Source organism: Mastigoproctus giganteus, chromosome 6 (assembly GCF_048544385.1).
Source record: "Mastigoproctus giganteus isolate SK-2022 chromosome 6, ASM4854438v1, whole genome shotgun sequence".
Taxonomy (NCBI): Eukaryota; Metazoa; Arthropoda; class Arachnida; order Uropygi; family Thelyphonidae; genus Mastigoproctus; species Mastigoproctus giganteus.
Genome location: NC_143580.1, coordinates 202975444 through 202998191, shown reverse-complemented (window position 1 = coordinate 202998191; position 22748 = coordinate 202975444). Strand labels below are relative to the sequence as shown.

General features: G+C 35.2%; 1 protein-coding gene across 2 annotated transcripts in view; it reads left to right on the top strand.

The window, feature by feature from the left end:
* Positions 1-4951: 4951 nt before the first annotated feature.
* The window catches only part of Trmt6 (tRNA methyltransferase 6 non-catalytic subunit), a 52881-nt gene continuing 35084 nt past the window's right edge, over positions 4952-22748 (top strand). Inside the window, exons 1-3 of one of the 2 annotated variants that reach the window (XM_090375613.1) lie at positions 4952-5334; positions 12522-12664; positions 19285-19394. In XM_090375613.1, coding sequence (XP_090231739.1) covers positions 5240-5334; positions 12522-12664; positions 19285-19394 — 348 coding nt within the window. In that variant the 5' untranslated portion in view covers positions 4952-5239. Of the gene's footprint in view, positions 5335-5629; positions 5668-12521; positions 12665-19284; positions 19395-22748 lie in introns of those variants that run through there. The other variant, XM_090375614.1, reaches the window with a different exon arrangement.

The window sequence follows — 22748 nt, the reverse complement described above, 5'->3', positions numbered from 1 at the left end:
TTTAATATAACTGGATAGAACCCATCCACACCAGGTGCCTTTCTGAACTTCAACAATTTCTTCTCCACTTTGCTCTCAGTTATTACAAAAAATCATTAAGCACCCTACTATAATTTGATAATCTTCTGCCATTTTCAAACCTTAATAACTCCTCGTGTGAATGTAGATGCAAAATACTCATTCAGTTTGTTTGCTATCTAAGCAGGATCATCAACAGTGAAACCATCGATATCAAATGGACCAATCAGATTCATCCCCTTCCTTTTAGAGTTTATATAAATAAGGAAATCCTTGCTGTTTTTCTTAGCATCTTTTGCCAAAGATTTCTTTTAATCTGCCTTCGCCTGCCTAACCTCCTTTGTGACCTCATTGCAGACTAGCTTATATCTCCCATAGGCTTCTGAGTCTCTTGATAATTTACATGCATCCCATGCATTTTTCTTCTCTGTCACGAGTCTCATTAGTTCATTTGATAACCATTTAGGTCTAAACCTTGAACAATATTTCTTAATAGGTATGAAAATTTTAGTAGCATCCATGATTAATTCCTTGAATTACGAACCTAAGGGGGCATAAATCAAATTAAGAAAGGACAGATGTAGAATAGATGTGCGGAAATTTGCCTTTAGCCAGCGGGTGGTTAATTGCTGGAACAAACTTCCATCTGTCGTTGTGGAAGTTGATAGGTTGAATAAATTTAAGGAGGAACTGGACCTGCCTTTGGAGGGAATGGTGTGATTTTTTTTTTTTTTTTTTTTTTTGGCTGATGCTGCATAAGCTCATACACTTGCTTTCTTGCATCACATGCCACTGCTACTACTACTACTACAGCACCTCTTACCCCCTCACGAATCTCGTTGCCGTTTGTGTATACACTCCAGGAGCTTTACATTCTTCATAAAATGAAGCCTCCAGTGTATATATTGGAGAGATTGCTTCTACAGGGATGGGATACACTTAAATAGAAAGGGTGCAAGAATATTTTCTGATGCTATCGAGGCAGTGTTAGGTGGGTCGGAAAACTGCTTGGGGGGAGACAAAGACGAATACATTAACAGTAGCCACTGGCAGAGGTCAAAGAGATTCTTGCACTGCTTCTATTGGAATGAGCAGAAGCCTGAAAAACAAGATGCAGGATATTTCAGAGACTGCCGGGAGTCATTGAGGTACAAGTAAACACATGGGTTGTGTTAGGGTAGCTAAGAATAGAAATAGGTGCATGTATACTTGCTTGTACACCAATGCTAGGAGTTTAGTAAATAAATTTGATGAATTTGAGGTATTGCTCAAAACATCAAAGGCAGATATTGTTGGGATATCAGAGACGTGGTGTCACACAGATATAAGGAATGCAGAACTGGAATTTGGGGAGTACAATGTCTACAGAAAGGATAGACTGGATAGGAAAGGAGGAGGTGTTATGCTATTAGTTAAGAAACACATAAAATCCAAGGATGTGAAGCCAGTGGACATCGCTGGACAGTGCAGTGTCGAATCAGTTTGGTGTGACATAAGCATTGGGAGATCAAAATTGAGAGTAGGAGTGTGCTATAGGCCTAATGACTCTGATGAGTATAATAAGAAACTGTACAGGGAAATAGAGTGGGCCAGTAAATCAGAGAGTCTTATAATGGGAGATTTTAATTTCCCAGATATTGACTGGAATTTGGGGGCTGGTCACTCACACACTAGCAAGGCTTTTGTGGATTTATTGGAAGATTATTTTCTACATCAGCATGTTTGGGAGGTAACTAGAGGGAGGAATACTCTTGATTTGATTATCAGCAGTGATTCTTCATGCATTAAGCATCTGCAGATAAATGAAACACTAGGTGGCAGTGATCACAGTGTGCTGAAGTGGGATTTACTCAAAGAGGTAACTACCATTAGGGGTAAAGGGAAGGGTTATTGCTTTCGTAAAGGCGACTACGATGGACTGAGACAGTATTTAAATTCTATACAGTGGGACCAACTGATGATGTTACCAACAGCAAATGCAAAATGGGAAGCATTCAAAGAACTTATCTTGGAAGCTACTAGGCTTTACATACTAACTAAGAAATATTGTTCAAGGTTTAGGCCAAAATGGATGTCAGATGAGGCATATGGCAGAGAAGAAACATGCACGGGATACATACAAATTAACACGCGACACAGAAGCTTATGATAGATACTAGTTGATCTGTAACCAAGTTACAAAGGAGGTTAGGCAGGCGAAGTCAGATTACGAGAAATCTTTGGCAAAGGATGCAAAGAAAAACAGAAAAGAGTTCTTTACTTATGTAAACTCTAGAAGGAAGGGGATGAATCAGATTGGTCCACTTGATATCGATGGGTCAACTGTTGATGATCCTGCTCAGGTAGCTAACAAACTAAATGAATATTTTGCATCGACATTCACACATGAGGAGTTATTTAGCGAGGGGAAAGCCAGAGGTGGCTTTCAACTCTAGCAGTAAGCTAGAGAATCTTGTAATAACTGAGAGTAAAGTGGAGGAGAAATTGTTGAAGATAAACACAAGAAAGGCACCCGGGGTGGATGGGATCTATCCAGTTATATTAAAGGAGGCAGCAAAGGAAGTAAGCAAACCCTTAGCCATAATTATGAGAGCTTCCTTGGACTCAGGGGAGGTACCCACAGACTGGAGATGTGCAAATGTGATCCCAATTCACAAAGGAGGATCAAAGGCTGACACAAGTAATTATAGACCTGTGAGTTTAACTTCTGTTCCAGAAAATTAATGGTGGCACTAGTTGAAGAAGCACTGCAGGATCATTTAGACAAGACTTCAGTTATAGCTCGGACACAGCACGGTTTTCTTAAGGGGAAGTCTTGCCTGACCAATTTGATTGGATACTATGATGCAGTCACAAAGGAACTGGATGCAGGGAATAACTTTGATATTATATACTTGGATCTTAGAAAGGCTTTTGATACCGTTGCACATGGAAGACTGCTGCACAAATTGGAGCAGTGTGACATTGGAGGCAAATTGCTGCTGTGGATAAAGGGGTGGCTGAGGAGGAGAAGACAGAGAGTGGTAATCAATGGACACTGTTCGTCATGGACTAATATTATTAGTGGAATCCCTCAGGGCTCAGTGTTGGGTCCATTATTGTTTTTTGTATTCATAAATGATATTGATGATGGTATATCAAGCTTAATGTCGAAGTTTGCAGATGATACAAAGGTAGGCAGGGTTGTGATGGACACTACTGACACTATGCTGCTGCAACAGGATCTGGAAAGGTTGAGCAGATGGGCTGAGAGGTGGCCAATGAAGTTTAACATTGACAAATGTAAACTACTACACATGGGAAACCGCAGCCCCAGAGCAACGTATCAACTCTGTGGTACTACACTGACAGTGGTAGAGAATGAAAGGGACCTGGGGGTGGTTGTGCAGGCAGATATGAAGTTCTCTGAGCAGTGCAGTCGGGTTGCAAGAGTAGCTCATGGTGTATTGTCAATGATATATAGGAATTTTTCTAGCAGGGATAAGAAGGTGATTATTTCCTTGTATAAGGCAATGGTCAGGCCACACCTAGAGTACTGTATACAGGTCTGGAGGCCTCATTTCAAGAAGGATGTAGAGCTGCTGGAACGAGTACAGAGAAGGGCAACAAGATTAGTGAATGGAACAAAGGGATGCTCTTACGAAGAAAGGCTTAAGTTTTGCAAATTACAGTGTCTGGAGACTAGGCACCAGCGAGGTGATCTGATAGAGGTGTATAAATCATTGAATGGTTTGAGCATGCTCAATGCTGATGGGAATCTTCCTCTCGCTCAGAATAATCACCTGAGAGGGCATAAATTCAAATTGAGGAAAGACAGATGTAGGATAGACGTGCGGAAATTTGCCTTTAGCCAGCGGGTGGTTGGTTGGTGGAACAGACTTCCATCCCTTGTCGTGGAAGTTGATAGCCTAAATAAGTTTAAGGCTCAGCTTTACAGGTATTTTGAACGAACAGAGGGGTGAAGTGGAAGTGGTTTTTTTTTTTTTTTTTTTGGCTGATGCTGCATAAGCTTGCTTTCTTGCATCAAATGCCTCTATTAATGCTAATATCAATGCTAATGCTAATATATATATATATTAGCATTAGCTAATATATATAAAAGCAAATTTCCGCACATCTATTTTATAGCTGTTTTTCCTCAATTTGAATATATGCCTCCTCAGGTTTATAATCTGAGCAAACGCAAGAATCCCATCAGAATTCAGCGTTCTCAACCCATTCAAGGCCAATCAGACCACCTCAATCAGATCACCTCGCAGGTGTATAGTCTCCACACGCTGCAATTTTCAGTACTTAAGCCTTTTTTGGTGAGTGATCCCCTTCATTCCTCTCGCCAATCTATTCTACAACTATCTTTGTTCAATTTGAATTTATGCCCCCATCAGGTTGATAATTTGAGCAAGCTGTAGAATCCCATCAGAATTCCGCGTGCTCAACCAATTCAAGGCCTTATATACCTGAATCAGATCACCTCAAAGGTGCGTAGTCTTCAGCCGACGCAATTTGCAGGATTTAGCCTTCCTTGGTAAGGGGACCCCTTCGTTCCCCTCACGAATCTTGTTGCTCTTATGTGTACATTAAGAGCCACTGCCTACCTTCAGTTTAATTATTTTTGCCCTTACATTATTGCATATTAAACACTTATATTATTGCATATTAAACACTTATATTATTGCATATTAAACTGCACAGAAAACTGTAAAGAAAGCAGCAAGTGTGGACAATACCCCTTTGTGTAGAAGATCACAAAACCAAAGCCTACAGACCTTAACATTAAAAATATATCCCCCCCTATATAAAATAATTGACAAAGCAATGCCTGTAGTCATAGATAACAGAGTACCCTGTGGTCATGGTTTCTCCTGTGTGCTTGTTGTGTAATAAGATTTTACACGTGGTTGTGTGTTGATGCATTAGAGGCTTGGGAAATCGAATCCCGAAATGTAGTGTAATTACTGGAACAGTATTGCTTCTCTACATTTTTGTAAACTTTGGTTATACACAAAAATGTGGATATTTGAATTATAAGTTATCCTGCAGTTTTGATAATTTGTTATGTTTGAAAACTAAGTTACACGAAGTGTGGGAGCTGACTTGTTATAACGTTCCTCAACATTTTATAGAAGAGAAGTAGTGATCCCACGAATTCCACATCCAGGAAGTGGACGCTATTTGTCATTAAACTCATCTGAAATCACTTCCATCTCAATATTTGACTGTCATGGAAAGTGGAAATTTTCCTGTTATCAAAAACAGAGATTTTGTAGTTGTGAAACGTGACTGTTCTTCCCGACTAGTACAAATAATTGAAGGCAGGTAAGGATATTTACGATGGTAATATAGTGTTATACCCTAGATAGATATCATTCAATAATGAAATATGTAAATGTGCTAAGTTTACTATTTTCTAAGCTAAGTTCACTTATGTTTACTATTTGTATTGAGTAATTTTTATGTTAAATTTTAACATTACGAAGTTATTTGCATCCTGTTCGCCTTTATCCAGGGATTACACCAAACGTACATTTGCCAAACGTACATCTCATATGGGAATGGTGCTACAATTCTGCCATGAATTGTAGCACCATTCCCATATGAAAGGAATGAGAGGAACGATTTTTTGTGTGCATCAGAGTTGGCTCACATCTGGTGAGTATGGGCTAGGCACACCCAGGGTCTTGAGCTGGATATCATCATTTTTCTCTTTCATATTGATTCCCTTCTACTTCCGACTTTCTCTCTCACAGGATAACTCAGAAATTTTTTTTTTTTTTTTGGCTGGTGCAGCATAAGCCTCTGGCTTACTTGCACTATGGGGCTAGTAATAGTAATAGCCTGTGGCTTCTTTGCACTGTATGGCTAATACTATTATAATTTTAAGCAACTTGTAATATATGTGTTTTAGTTTGTAGCATAATTTTCAGATAAGCTAAAGATGTCTTCTTATTCCCATTTTCACATAGATGCAGTAGTTATATTATCACTGAAAAAAAAAAAGATTATTCCTTAATTAAATTCATGTCAAAATTTAATAATTTAAGATGCAATGATCAAGCTTGTTTTGTATTTGTTTATTTGGTGTAATTCATGGATCGCAACAACCACAATAGGATGCTACCAGTGGTAGCATGTTGAAATGACCTAGGGCACTTGAAGGTAACATAATTAAATTTGTTTTTTTTTTAACCTCAATCTGTGTTTAGCTCCTTTTTTATTTTTCTGGTTGCAGAAAAAAATGGGGCAGTGAGATTAGGATATGATTTGATTGAGAAATTACTTTCAAGTAATGTTTCATAAATTCTCTTACTCATTTTTGCTTTATATACTGAAATATTTTTTAAAGTGATGATCATCCAACTTTCCTCCAAAAAGATAATTGAATGATGTTAGTCTAAACTTTAGACTAGCATTTTTAACTTGTAAAGCTTTTATAAATACTGACTCTTCAAATGGGGCTGTGATGAATAGATATTTTTGAAGTGAAAAAAAACAAAGCATAGTTGATGCAAAAAATGGAAGTTTGTAAATTAAAAAAAAAATATATTCTTAAAGGTTTGTAATCAATTGAAAATAAAGCATGCAATTAAAACATTTCAAATGCACTGAAGGGACATGAAATAGGACTAAACCTGATATCAATTTGTAGATTTTACACATTGTGGCATGGACGTTACAAAATTCTTGAACATGGTGGAGAGCTATAAGTCTGACAGTCCATTTGGCCTCATCTCACAGATGTTTGATAGGCTCAAGTCAGGGGGGACCACTGGAGGATGGCAAAGGCTTCTTAGTATTCAACAGACCATTCTTGTACATGTCTAGCTGGTAGCATAGTGCATTAACCTACTGTAAGAGGTTATCACCATCAGGGGACAGCAGGAACATCAACATATGCATATGGTTAGCAGTGACAGTGCAGTAGATCACTGCTAAATATCCTTGTACCTCTATTCCAGAAAAAAATTCCAAATATAAAATGCTATTGCCTCCAGTGTGCATTGTCCACACCATTTATGTGTACATATCCTCGTGTTGTTGTGCCACCTATGTACCCTTCCATCAGCATGACACAAAAGGAAACTTAATTCCTCCATGCACTGCAGCACTTCCAGCCAACTGTTACTGAATTGCGCTATTTGTAGTACTGGGAAAGATCCATGTCTGTGATGTACAGTCAGGAAGGATGTCAAGTTGGCTGTCTTCTGTGATGCCCCATCTGGTTTGGAGTACATCAAATAATCCTGCTGGAAAATGCTCTGGACTGCCCCACATTGTCCTTTGTAGTTAACTGTGATGTCATAACCATCATTTTGGTTCACGTGAGCCACTGCAGTCATTCCTGGTTGTTTTTCCCTTGTCTGACATTCTTGTTTATACTCTGGCATGACCACCAGGTCAGTAGAGTTTACAATAAATCAATCAATACAAATTGTTAATCGTATTTATCAGTCACGGGCTCGAACCCAGTCCACTCAAAGAGCGTGTGCTACTGCACTCACGCTCCTGACCACTTGGCTATGTCAGGCCTGGAATGTTCTCACAATGGTGGGTTGGGAGCAGCCACCAGACATTGAGAGATGGATACACCCCTCTCATCTTGCATTAAAATTCATGCCTTGCTGAAAGTCCCTAATATTACAACCTCTTTCCACATCACATGTGATACTGTTTCAACTGAACACATTCATGCATTGATTATTGATTGTGTTCAGCTCACTTGCCCCATTAGAATAAGTGGGCCTATTTTGTTGTCCTTTCAGTGTATAATTGCAAAATTTAATGAAATATGGCAATTTAAACAGTTGCTTTAAATATTTTCTACGACTGGCCTCTTACAGTATTTTATTCATTTTTTATCTATATTTCTCATTTTCCTTGATTCACTGAAATGTCATGTTTATTTTGAATTGAACATTTATAACATTTGTAGTGTTTTCATATTAAACTGACCTTTTTAGCTTACTTTCCAAAATAGAACTGGCTTGTGAGATTATTACATTTATGTGGAACCTTCCCACATTCTTTGTGATAGTATGACATTTGGCCCTTATATGGAAAGGCCTGAGTTCAAATCCACTCAGAGACTGGAAGAAATAAAGACTTCTGTAATTGGAAACATAATTAGCTAATCTCTTGTAGGAGTAGGGTTTTTTTCAGTCTAAACCAGAGGTGCTCAAAGTATGGCTTGTTGGCCATGTCTTATCAAAAAGATTTTACCTAGACTGGTATGCTCAGGTAAAATTGAAGTTATTGCACGGTCAGCTATGAGGAAGATCATTTCTATAAGTTTATATAGTAAAAGTTCTTTTATTGGTATTCATAATTAAATATAAATTAAAAAAAAATTAACCTTAAATGCTGCAGTTTAGTTATTTTGAAATGGAGACACTATGTGGAATCATTAGTTCTTACAAAGCAAAACAATATGATGTTAAACCAACCCTTTCTTACGCTGCTTGAAAAGTCTCATAAATTCCTTAATGTGGCTATTCAACTTAAAGGATTGAGCATCATTGATCTGCATAATGCAAATTGGCAGTTGTCCATAAACACACTTGTACAGAACATATCATAAATACCATGTGAGTTGCTGTATTAGCACAGGTAAGAGTGTATAAGGTGGCCACCACCACTATTTAGAATATGTGAATTTACAGTTTGATCCAAACGAAATTTGCAGTATTTGTGGAATTATTCTGGTCAGTATTCCGGTGTAAGTAGTTCTAGTTTGATCAGCCATTTTGAAACAAAATGACTTTCACTCAAATTATAAGCTATCGCCATTTAGGCCAAATTTACTATACCTGGGTGGGTGGGTCCTGATGTGGATATTTTTATGTAAGAATTTTATCCTGAAACAATTTATGACAGTCAAATTATAAGGCACTGTCTATTTAGAACTTCTGAGTTAATGTTAATTATGAGAGTGTCAGTATATTGCCAATACATAAATGCAGTTCTAAGAGTGAAGCAAATAACTTACTACTAGTTAGTGTGACTTTAGTAGTAGAGAAAATCATTGAGGCCATGATCAAGAGGAAACACTGCATAGTTTTGTAAAGGGAAAATCAAGTTTAACAAACCTGGTTATCTATTTTGACAAAGTTGTTCATGAGCTGGATGCAGGAAATAATTTCAACATTGTTTATTTGGATTTCAACAAAGCATTTGGTTCAGTCCTACCTGAGAGGTCACTGTATAAGCTAGAAAGTGTTGGAATCAGAAGGAAAATATTTAGATGGAAGGAAAGAGGGCAGGAGGCAAAGGGTTGTGAATAATAGTTATTCTTCAGATTGGGCTAATGTAAGAAGTGGGGTTCCTTAAGGATCAGTACATTTAAGAAAATCAAAAACAAAGTAGTTAATGATCGTTACCAAGACGAGCTGCTTCAGGATGATTTAGACTTCAGAGATAGTCAGAAAAGTGGCATCTATGTTTCAATACAGTAAAATGCAAGGTCTTGCAATTCAGGATTATCAACACCAAAATACCTTACACACTTCATTGGGTTGAACTGAAAACAATAGAGGAAGAAGGGGATTTGGGAGTTATGATACAGTCAGAAGTGAAGTTCTCTGAGGAATGTAGATAGACAATCAGAAAGGAAGGTCAATGGCATCCTCTTGATGATTTATCATATATGTGCTTGTAAAGGTAAGGAGGAGAATCACAGGAAATGTTCTTTTAGCTAGTGAGTTATTAATTACTGGAATAAATTGCCTCCATGGATGGTTGAAGCTGACATATTGGAGAAATTCAATAGTTGACCGGATAAATACCTATGTGAGGAAGGAGTCAATAGGTAGTTAATTTATTTATTTTTTAAATTAATTCTTTTATTATTTACCTATTTTGGGCTGGTGAAGCGAAAGCCTAGAGCTTCCTTGCACCATATGGCTGATACCAATACTATAGTCTCACCAAAACAAAATTTACCGTGCATGTGAAGTTCAATAGGGGAAGAGTTCTAGAATATTTCGACAGAGGTATTTTTTATTTTGAATTGTTATTTTGAAACAAGATTGAAATATTCTACATCATTCATGTTGACAGGCAAAGTGGAAAACATCATTAATTTTACTAAGAGCTTTCTGTTTTTTCTTTTGTCCAGTAATATTCTATGAGATGGAAAACTATTGCACTCTGCATTAGTTGTAGTGTTAAACAGAAATGCCTGGACATAAATGCTTGGTACTGTGGCATTCTTAAAAAGTGGTTAATATATGCAAATTAAGTTAATTGTGTCCTGCAGTTTCTCTGATGACTTAGTTATAAAATGGTTAATCATTAGGGGTTTTACATTGAAAGAATCCCTAAGATGCAAAAGCCTAGGGTTTCCTTGCACCACGTGACATTAGCATTAGTAGTGGCAAATGATGCAAGAAAGCAATACAGCATGAGCGAAAAAAAAAAAAAAAAAAAAAACACCAACACTTCCCATTTCACCTATCCCTCCAATAGTTTGTCTAGTTCTTCTTTGAATTTATTTAAGTTATCAGTTTCCACAACAGATGGAAGTTTGTTCCAGCAAACATTCACCTACTGACTAAAGGCAAACTTCCACACGTCTATTCTGTCATCAGCATTGAGCTTGCTCAATCCATTCAAAGCCATGTACAAGTTAGTGCATTTGCATAATTTCTGTACATAGCCAACAACATAAGTAGTTACACATTGGCATCATTAAGTATATCTCATATTGTGAATACCTTCACAATGAGTTGCCATGATGTTGCACTCCCTCGAATAAGTAATGCTTCACCATAGGAGAAGACTATTGTTACTTATTCTCAGTGGATACCATCATCCATATGGCACCGTTTTGGAGTTTATTGGCTCCTCATCAGTGGGTAGGCAGGTACCCTGGTGTTGCAATGCTGACAACCCAGTTGCAAAGTATAAATCCACAATATGAGAGATGCCTGATGGTGTGGAGTAATTTAGATTATGGTATAGTTTAGGTCTAAAGCCTCAGGTTACGTAAATAGTTTAACTAATGTACAAGTTAGTGCATTTTCATCATCGGAATAATGCAAATGCAAATGTTATAATTACGACAGGTCTGTAATTACCCATGTCACTCTTGATCTCCTTTGTGAATTGGGGCCACATTCTCACATCTCCAATCCACAGGGGCTCCCTCTGAATTTAGTGTTCTCATAATTTTGGCTATGGTTGGCTTACTCTTTTGTTTCCTCCCTTAATATAATTGGATAGATCCCATCCACCTCAGGTACCTTTTTTATGTTTAATTTCAATAATTTCTCTTCCACTTTACTCTCAGTTATTACAAAATCATTTAGCTCTCTGTTAAAGTTTGATAAACTTCTTTATGGTTATGGGTCCTGATATAATGGGGAGGCACTGGCAGATGAAATACTGATTTCCTAGGTGTTTTAGGAATTTGGCTGATGTTTACTATTGATTTTCACACTCTTTGAATGCACATGGCTGGCAGATAAGATGAGAAATTCTTAGCAGGAAAAAGTGTCTTTTCATTGGTGCATTTTATAAATCCTTTTAAAATTGAGAAATGCTGGGCTGTGTTAAAATGCTGTGTGAAAATATTTGTGCTCACATTTGAAGAAAGAATATAGCAGGTGTTTGAACTTGTGTACCACATGCATTGCCCAAGTGTTCTGCAAAATTTCCACCCAGAATTACCACTTGTCAACATTTTGATGCAATCTAAAATTAAATAAAATGTACTCTATATATCTGTATTAGAACAAATTCTCATAGTATAATTAATTTGAATCTTATTTCTAGTATCAAGATAGTTTTTTTTTTACTTATTTTTAATTGAAAGGAGGAACAGAATAAAATTTATGTAGATTTGGGGTTCTGCCAGTTGCTAATGCATTCCAAAATGATCTATTATCCAAAAAGGTTCAAAATACTAGAGTAAGTTAAAAAAAAGTAGTAGTGTCTGGTCACCCCACTACTAGTTATTCTACTAAAAACTTTAGTAGTATAACTCTAGTATTTTGCTTTTATACTATAGCTGATGAGGTTTTAGGAAAGGAAAGTAGTGAGTGCAAATGGGAAAAAAAAAAGTGTACTAAGAAAATGGGGCACAGAGCAAATTATCCAAAAGAGCCATATTTTCGAATAATGGCTAAAACTAATAAATTTCTTTATATTTGCAAGGTGCCGTTGGTAATATTTTTTTTTTTTTTTTTTGTTGAATTGAGAAAATCTACATGAACGCTCGGGAAGAGTGGTGTTTTTACAGTTTTTGGATGGATTTTATTTGCACAAAGGCCACTATGACCAAAATGTGCCTGTTACTGTTATTTTTTTAACTTTTGCTATTATTTGGAAAGAATTATATCAGTATATGGTATAATTACTATGTACATAGGTTTGCCTCTTTTGATATTTTGTTTACCATGTTATAAATCTGATATAATTTAGAATGAATTGAACAAATTGTTTTATGATATTTAGTGAAATATTATAAAATATAACTTTTTATTTATTTATTTTTGCTGTGTTTATAGACCTGTGTTCCTTAATAAGCAGAAATTATTCTTTAATGGGGCAATAGGAAAACCATATGGATCACAATTTGAAATAAAGGGAAAGTATATTCATTATATTGAAGACTCATTCTCTTTCAGTGATGTGTCTTTGATGGAAACAGGTAAGAAGAACTTTTTGTAAAAGTTTAGATAATAGAAGTAATAATTGTTAAGCGAGAGTAATATAACATCATTCATTTTGACATGCTTTCACAGAGTTTGCCAACAGTGCTGAGAACATGAATTAGTAGTAGTAATAGTGGAAAATGATGCAAGGAATCATGCTTATACAGCATCAGTCAAAAAAAAAAAAAAAAAACTCCCACATCACTTGTCCATCTGCTCTGACAGTTTGTCTAGTCTTTCCTTGAATTTATTCAAACTACTAACATTCATAACAACAGTGAATGGTTGATTGTTCGAAGGTTGTTCCAACAGTTAACTACCCACTGACTGAAGGAATATTTCTTCACATCTATCGTGTAACCACTCTTCCTCAATTTTAATTTATGCCTCCTCATGTATATAGTCTGAGCAAGAGGAAGAATGTTATCAGCATTGAGCTTACTCAATCCATTCCAAGACTTTCACATGTCATCAGATCACGTCACAGGTGCCAGATAGAAATTTGCAGAACTGAAGCCTTTATTGATAAGAGCACTCTTTTGTTCCCCTCACCAATCTTGTTGCCCTTCTCTGCACCCATTCCAGCAGGTCTACATCCTTTCTAAAATGAGCCCTTCAGACCTGTATGCTGTACTCAAGATGCAGCCTACACATTGCCTCATTATACAATGAGATAATCACCTCCTTATCCCTGCTAGCAAAATTCCTGTATAACATTGAAAAAAAAAAAAAAAAAAAAAAACTCTGTGAACTATTCTGCCAGCCTCTATGCACTACTCAGAGAACTTCATGTATGACTGCAGTTAACCCCAGGTCTTTTTTCATTTCCCACCACTCTGAGTGTATTACTACACATTTGTACATAAATCTAGGATTGCTATTAACCATATGCAGAACCATGCATTTGTTAATGTTACAACTTCAGTTGCCCATCTGCCTAATTTTTCTACATAATAGCATAGTTTGATTATTGTCATTAACCACTCTGCCAGCCTTTGTATCATCTGAAAACTTTGACATTAAGCCTGATATACTGTCATCAATATCATTAATAAATATAGAAAAGAACAATGGGCCCAGCATTGAAACCTGTGGGGAGGGGACTCCACTTTAGTCCATAAAGAGCAGTGTCCATTGATAACCACTCTCAGTATTCTCCCACTTAACCATCCCTTTATTCATAGCAGTAACTTGCCCTAAATGCCACACTTCCAATTTATGCAGCAGGCTTTTATGTGCAATGGTATCAAAAGCGTTCTTGAAATTCAAGTATATGACATAAAAAAAATTTTTTTTTTTACATCTAGTTCCTGCATTGTCAAATTGGTCAGACAAGATTGCCCCCTTAACAAATCCATGTTGTGACTGGCTGTATATATGTATGTATGTATGTATGTATATATATATATATATATATATATAGAGGCATGTATAGCTGCATTCCTCTATATTCCTCCTGTAACTAGTGACTCCGTAACTAGTGGCCTATATTTCCCCACTACTTTAAGTATACGACAGTAATTGATCTAAAAATAACTTTGTTTATATCATAAAGTAGATTTTCCAAACTTATTGTTGTTCCACTGTAATATGCATTCATTGACTTGAGGAAGATCTCCCCTCCCCTCCAATTGTATCATTTGCTCATTTTGTGAATTACATGGTCTTCTCTTTATTCTTGAGAGAGATATGGACAGCTTGGTATGCAGTATGCAGAATTTCATATTCCTTAGTGATGTCTTTATTCCTTTTGCTACTCTGTTAATCACTTCTACTTTTTTTTGCTGTTTATATGTACAATGTTTATTCCCAATGTTTACCAGGCTTGTATATGAACCACATTTGGATGTGGTTACCAATTACACATTCACCTCTGGAGAATACTGTTATGATACCCTGTGGTGGAAAAGTTGAATTTGTGTTTATTATAGTGAAAAGTTCATAATTAGGCAAATAATAAATATAGCCTGGCAAATTCCTAATGTAAAAACCTGACTGACTTCAAAATTATCTAGTAATATTAGCACCAAACTTCAAATTAAAATTTCTTACTGATCTTTATGTTATATGGAATAGGAGGTCTAGGGAGAAATAATATACTGGAGCCTATCCAGCCTCCAGTGTAAATTCCTTGCCACCAAAGAGGTAAGATCTCTCAAGAAATTGAATGGCTAGTTTGTATATGTGACTAAAATGTTTCTTTATCATATTAAGATTAACATTCTAGAGCATGTAATTTAAAGGGGAAAGGAAATCATTGGAAGATGATGAGGACAAGATGCTCGATTCAGGCAACATCACCATAAATGTTTATGATGGATCCAAAAGCCAACCAGGAAAAAGAAACCCTAATGTGGAAACACAGGTGGGGGGGGAGTCACTCACCCTGAAGAAATGTAGGACTTTATAGTTATTTTGAAGATCATAGTAACATATTTCTGGGATTCAAAAGAGATTTTCCCAGTTGACTATATATCCCCTAGTACTGCACGTGAAGTTTATGTCCTCACATTACTTAAATTGCTTGATTTAGGCATTGGCCCTGGTCGAGTGGTTAGCATGCTCAGTCACGAATAAGGTGGTTCCAGGTTCAAGCTTCAATTATATAATTGAACCTTCAATCCAGGTTCAATTATATACACTGCTATGAAAATTGCACAGCCCATTGTGTACTGTAATGCCAGAAAATCCTGATTGCCCTCAATTCCAAATGTATATAATGTCCCAATGAATTGTAAACATTTCTGACCTTGGCCGTCATGAGAAAAAATATAAATTTATTATTTGATAAAGAAGAATAAACCTGAAAAGCCTTCATGTGCCATTCTGTTGCTTCATAAAACTGTGCCAATACACAAGCCGTGTGTTACATTTGCTTCTTTGGAGTATGGATCTGAATCGGTACCTCAGCTTCCCCTATAGTTCAGCTCTAGCTTCCAGAAAATATTATTTGTTTAGAAGCTTAAATGAAAGTATGTGCTGTGGGCATTGTTCCAATGATGATGGTAAACTTTAAAGTTTCTGTTTTCCAGTAGATTGAGGACCAGGTGGAATCTTTATTTTTTGAAATGGGTAGCTTCTTTGGAAACGAAATGCAATCAGAACTTTGTACCTTGTCTTTCATATCTAAGTAGATAATTTTTTTTGTTTTAGTGTTCCTCTTATATGGTAAATTTTGATATGTTATGATTTTGTGTACTAGACATACATGGAACTTGTAACTTGCTGGTTATAATAACTGTTTTTCTATTTTTTTGCCTTTCCAGTCAAAATTACTCTTTTGGGACAACAATTATTTTTGTATTGATTAGTCTCTTGTTTTGTGGTTTCCTCTCCAGGTTTGTTTTTATATCCTGAAAACTGACAACTGATAATAGAATATCTTTCTATACATTAAAATAATTTTCCTCCTGATGATATTTATTCAGCCAATGGGAGAAGAGGGATGCGGGTTACATAACAAATACAAAAATAAATAACAAGCTTCTGTTTAAGCATGGTCACATGCTATGTTTCTCTAACATGACCACGTGGTACCATTCTTGATTTCTATATGTGATGTATTTATTTAAATAAACTAAATGCAACAAGGCATAATATTTTAAGAGTTTAAGATTCTATATCTTAAACTCTTAGATAGAAAACTCTTAAAGAAAAACTATGATCGTAGTGTGAAAGGCACCCACCGATGAAAAGCCAACTATCTTTGAAATGATGCCATCTTGGTGGTGGTGCCCACTGAGATTAAGTGACAATAATCTTCTCTAGTAGTGAAGAGTTACTTATTCGAGGTAGTGCAATACATGGTAATTTGTTGAGAAGGATGAGCACAATATGAGATACAGATGAAATGATGCCTTTTACACTATCGAAGTTTTTCTTTAAGAGTTGTCTATGGTGTATCTACACCGATATTATATAGATATAGTAACGTATTTAGGTATTCATAGCTGAGGAAGAGACATACACAGAGTCGAAAGCTTCTAGAAGTATTTTATTTTATTTTATCAAAAGAAGCGAGTAGGGGGCGAAGCCGCCTAGTGTATAATTAAAAAAACAACTGATCATAGAATATATACAGTTAAAAAACCAACTGAAGAATAGATACTATAGAATATACAAAGTACAAGTGCAAAACACATTTATAAAAGTACAATGGATCAAGTATAGAATGGCCAAGTTGGAGGATCTTTCCTCTAAAATCATCATTCTAGAGTATGAAGCCCTTGTGGCTAGTAAATTTACTAATCACAAGGGCTTCATACATGTATATCAAGGCCTTAAGTTCAGTTCAGGTTGCATGGAGCTGTCATGATTTTTTTTCCCCTTATTTCTTGAATAGATTTGAAAATGTATCAAGTGCCCATTAGCTTCAGAATGTATATTTGCCCATTGGATGATAGTTATCTTTCAAGTGAATGGATTTTCTTGATGTTTTATGTTTGACTCTTTTAGAAATTTGTTTTGTTGGGCTGTTTCAAATTTCATTAAAATCAGGCAAATAAAAATCTGATGATTGACACCCCTTTCCCCACCTCTGCATATTATTGATTATTTATATATTGTGATTAGACAAATTACCAAAAATCATGTTTGTAGTTGTGCTGATTGGAGGAATGAGCAATCTGATAGAAAGGAATAATTATCAGTTCAAGTACTACACCTATTATAGTGGCTGCTTTTGATATATGAATATTTGTTTAATCTGTTAATTACACAAGATTCATGAAATAGTATGTTTTACTAAAATTCTGCTGGAAATAAATAAAGTGTGCAAAAATGTTAATTGCATATTATGTTGTGAGATATATGTTGCTATTTTTTATTTTGTTAACTTGTGGAGGATCCATGAAATATATGTCATATTTCATATTTTATTAAAATCTACAACAAAATTAACAAAGTATTACAAAATGTTGTTGAATGAACATTACATTGTGAGGCACATGCAGCGAGACAAAAACAATTACTTTTGTATGTTATTAGATAACTAGTAATTATTTATCCCAGAAAATGGAAAATTTTAATTAATTTCAAGTAAAAATTGTGTCTGAAATGTAATGCAGTTCGTATATTACCTAACGTGTTTCACACTGTAGCTGGTGAGAGATGCATGGTATCTCCCCCCCCCCCCCCCCGTAAGATGTAGGTTTGTAGGTTTCTATTTTGTAGGTTTCTGATCCCACATGAATAAAATATTATAAAATTAAAAATATAAAATAAATAAAAAATACTAGTAATTTACAAATACAATACATTGATGCATCGTGGCCACCACCTTCTGCTGCTGCTGCTGCTAACAGGTGAATAAGCAGTATATGGGATATTATCATTTTACTGAGCGTATTAGTTTATTTTGAAATTCGGAGGTTACAACACTTCCTTCATCGTTGTGATTTATATATTAAGTCTGGGCATAGCGAAATTTTTAGAAATCTTCAAGTACCGAGTTAATAGACTAGAAAAGAATAGCGAAAGCTTAAAAAGCGGTACTCACCTTGAAATTAATCTGCGATGGTTTACTTAGGTAGCGTGGTTAATGTTTAAGTTGAATTGTTAAATTGAAAAATTAAAAGGGAGGGAAGTAGGTAAAAGTTGACTGAGTTAAATGGGCGCAAGGAAACAGAAGTGTACACATCCAATCCTTGGTTGTCATCGAAATAAAAGAAAGAAGAATAATTGCAATTATTCTTCTAAATTATTCTTCGAAATAAAAGAAAGAAGAATAATTGCAATTATTCTTCTTTCTTTTATTTCGATGACAACCAAGGATTGGATGTGTACACTTCTGTTTCCTTGCGCCCATTTAACTCAGTCAACTTTTACCTACTTCCCTCCCTTTTTTAACCATGCTACTTAAGTAAACCATCGCAGATTAATTTCAAGGTGAGTACCGCTTTTTAAGCTTTCGCTATTCTTTTCTAGTTTGGGCATAGTAAATTAAATAGAGGTGAAGAATGGTGAGTGACAAGATTTCTGTGATATGGAAGTAGTGAGTAAGTGGTCTCAGTAGATTCCTTAGTTTTAAAAGGTTGTAATTAAATGTCTCCCAACTAGTTCAAAATCACATTTTTCTTCACCAAGTAATAAAGTATCATAGCATAATATAGTTTTGTTGTTAATAAATTTTGAAATGTATTTTGCTATAGTTCCATATATTATGTGTATGTGTTATTTACCTAAAGACATTAATATATTAATGCAGTGACTCCCAAACTGTGTGGTGTGTCACCCCAGGGTGCCGCACCGCACTCACAGGGGCGCCACGGGATAGTTTAAATTTTCGAGGGGAACACAGCGATACTCTACATCTGTGGGACACTGCGCAAACTACTAGCTCGAGGTAGTTCACAATGTCAACATTATCACAGTTTCAACATTACTTATTAAGTTGTTTGGACCTAACTACTTAATAAAAACAGAACTGTTAGGTATTTCTTTTGGCATAGGGGTACCATGAGAAAATTGCTGAGATACTAGGGGCACCATGAAAAAATTACTGAGATACTAATGCACCGTGAACTGAGAAAGTTTGGGAACCTCTGTATTAATGTAATGTAAATAATATTAATTAATATAACATTAATATTAATTTTCATTTATGTTCTTATTTTAGAAGATAATGCAGATATAAGAGATAACAGATCCTTAGTAGATGATGGGAAATCTCAAAAGTTAACAAAAGAAGATATAGAAGAATTTAAAGCAGAAGGAGTTTCTGGACAGGTATTAATAAGAGTGATAACAACAATGGCATTACTTTTTTTTTTCCAAACATTTTTATACAATTCCAGGAATCAGATTATCTGATGAAATGAAAAATTAAATTACTAAGTCTTTCAATTTCTGCATTATGACTAGATTACCCAAACTTATAGATGGGGGGGGAGTGTAGTAGTTTACAAAATAATTGATACAGTCATTACGTTGTGGTGATGCAACAGTATGCCATGTGAATTTATGAGTAAAACATACATTTCTAAACTGTGCAAATTAGCTCATGTAGATTTAAAAAGGAGTATTCAGCAAAGAAAGTTGTAGAACTTAATAGAATAGGGGATATGAGAATATGATTACTGTTGTTAACTACACAACTCTTGCAATGTGTTCTCAGGTCAGTATGAGAGCTATGATCATGCTGGTATTATTTAAGAATGTACCATGGCTGTAAAGTTCCACTGTTGACAAAGGAGGTGGTTGCCTTTGAAAGATTGGGCATTTTCTATTAATTTAACTCCATAATATTCATATATTTTTAATTTTATCTGTTTATGATTATTTTTATCACTTTTGACTCCATACCTTTAATCAGTGTATTTTATTTTTATATTAAATATACGGGTTGGTATATCTGTTGCAGTTATCGTCAGTAATTTGCCATTGGTTGTGTAGAATTAAGTGTTTTTGTTATATTTGTATTATTATTATTGGTAAATTGGAAATCTTTGTCATTTGTAAGTGTAATATTCTTTCTTTTGTTGTTTATTTCATACTAGTGTATTAACTGAAACGTCTTGTATTATAACTCTCTTAACTCCAAAGGTTGGCAAATATGAGTCACAAAAGGAATGGCAAAACAAAAGAAACAGCAGTGGAGATGCATAATGTGCAGGAAAGAAGAGAAGGGAAAAAAATGTTATATTTCCTACTCGGCAGAAGAATGCCATGATTTGTTGCATACATCAACCATTGCAAACGAAGACTTAGAGGTTACACAAAAACAGGTGAATACCCTAAATGTAGAGGACATACTAAAGAAGCTATCCAGTAAAATTCATTTCCTGGATTTACTAATAGAAATTGTACCCATAAAGAAACAAATGGAAGACCTGAAGACAGAAGCTGAAGATATTAAGAAATCCAATTTCATTTGTATCTGATTCCTTTGACAAAATGCAAAAAAGCATAAGTGAAATACAGGACTCCAGTGCTGCAATTAGTAAACAAATTGTGGATCTGGAAGCTTCATTCAAGCAAAATTAGGAAAATTCCAGTTTATTTAACTTAAAAATTGACTCAATAAAACAACAGCTTTTAGCAAATACAGTGGATTCTGGTTATTTGGGCCACCGGTTAATCGAGGCAGCTGTTTATTTGGGACAAATCTTAAAAAACAGAACCCAATCAAGAAAATAGCCAGGGTTTACTTTGCTTAATTGGAACAAAATGCTGTTTCATCGGGGCAGGAGACCGCAGCACTGGAGATTACTCCATGATTGTCTCCGACCGTACCACGTAGTTTGGTCGGATTTCTGGAGGTCACAACCATAAAACAATAAAAACAATTAGCAGTCACCTGTTTATTGGGCTTTTCTGTTAGTGCAATCTATCATAAATGGACAGTAAACTCGATCTTACTGAATTTGCAATAATACTGACAGCTGGAATTCTGTGAGTTATTATGGTGAAATGTGTTTACACTTCCATGGAATCTTCAATCATGTAAAAAAAAATAATTTTCAGAATCTTCTCTTCAATTTTTAAAGCTTTGTAACTCGTTACTCCGTTCTCACTTGCGTGTATTGTGTTACTTGCAATTTGTGTGTGCCGTGTTTTTTCTTATTGATTGCTTATCTTTTTACTGTTTTAAATTTTAACCCCCACCCACAAATGTAGTGAACAGAAATGTCTAGTTTAGTTAGTATGTACATATTACAGTACGTATTAATTATTCCGATTATCACGTATATTCTTCCGAATTTCACGTATCATTTAATTTTTTAATTGGTAAGGTAATAAAGGGTAAATTTGTGCTTAATATTTCTTTACTTTTATAGCCTGTGGATAATATTCCTCCTATTTTTGCTAATTAGAATCGCTGTTTAATAGAATTAAAATTGAATTCACAAACATCATCATAATGACCGGCGCTTACTGCACATCATATAGTGAACAGTACTTTACTATGGTGAGTTCTTCGTAACGTGATTTGATTGTACAGTGAACTAATTGTAAAGGGGGGGGGGGGTACATTGTATTTCTAACTATTTATGTGAAACTTCGGATAATTGGGGCAGCCGCTTAATCGGGCCAAAATGCACTAGTCCCAATGTGTCCCAAATAACTGGAATCGACTGTAATGTAGAAATAGTAGGATTAGCAGGGCAAGCTCTAGAGCATATTATACAGCAGCTAGGGTTTGCATTGCAGCTACAGCACAATAAAGAAGAAGTAGTACATTATTATATACCTAACAGTAAGAAAAAGAATACTAAGCCTACACTAATTGTGAAATTTGCAAATCATGTATAAAGGAAAAATGGAGTAGAAAGGCAAAGGAGGTCCGACTGACTGCAAATTATGTCTATCAGAACAATAGCAATATTCCAATCTTTAGAAATGACTACTTAACAAATCACCTTAAGCAGTTGTTTTGGGAAACAAAATAATTAGTAAAAACTCACAGCTATAAATTTTTATGGTTAAAATATGGAAGGATTTATGTAAAGAAGAATGAATCATCAAGACCTATAAGAATTTTGAGTTCAAAAGATCTGCAGTAAATAAAATACTCTTTTATTTTGTAATTGAAATTTTTTGAAACTCAGTGCTAAGGTAAAATTAAGACATCAGGTATGGTTTTTGAGGACTCAAAAATTTTTAATTCACCTTTACATTTTTTGAATAATCCGAATATTAAAGCTCTTATAATTGACAAAAGTCGGTTCTTTCTGGTAGCTTTAAATTTCAGGTCATTAAGAAAAAATTGGTTTAACTTCTTGCAATATATAAATGCAATGAAAGAATTTATTTCATGTATAGTTTTAACAGAGGTTAACATAAAAAGTGATTAAATTTTTTATTATAACATACAAGGTTATGACTATATGTTGAGAGAATTTAGAAGAGGTGGAGGAATAATAATATATTATAGAACATGCTTTAAGGCAGTACAGGTTTACCACTTAACTCAGTCTTGTGAAAACTGTTGTTTGAAATTATTAGGAGAAGATCCTGAAAACACATTCATCATTTGTGCTTTTTATAGGCCACCATCAGATTCTATAAACAGTTTCCTAATAGAATTAGATAACACAATTTTGCAATGGGATGACATACAGGTTGATAAGATTATTTGTA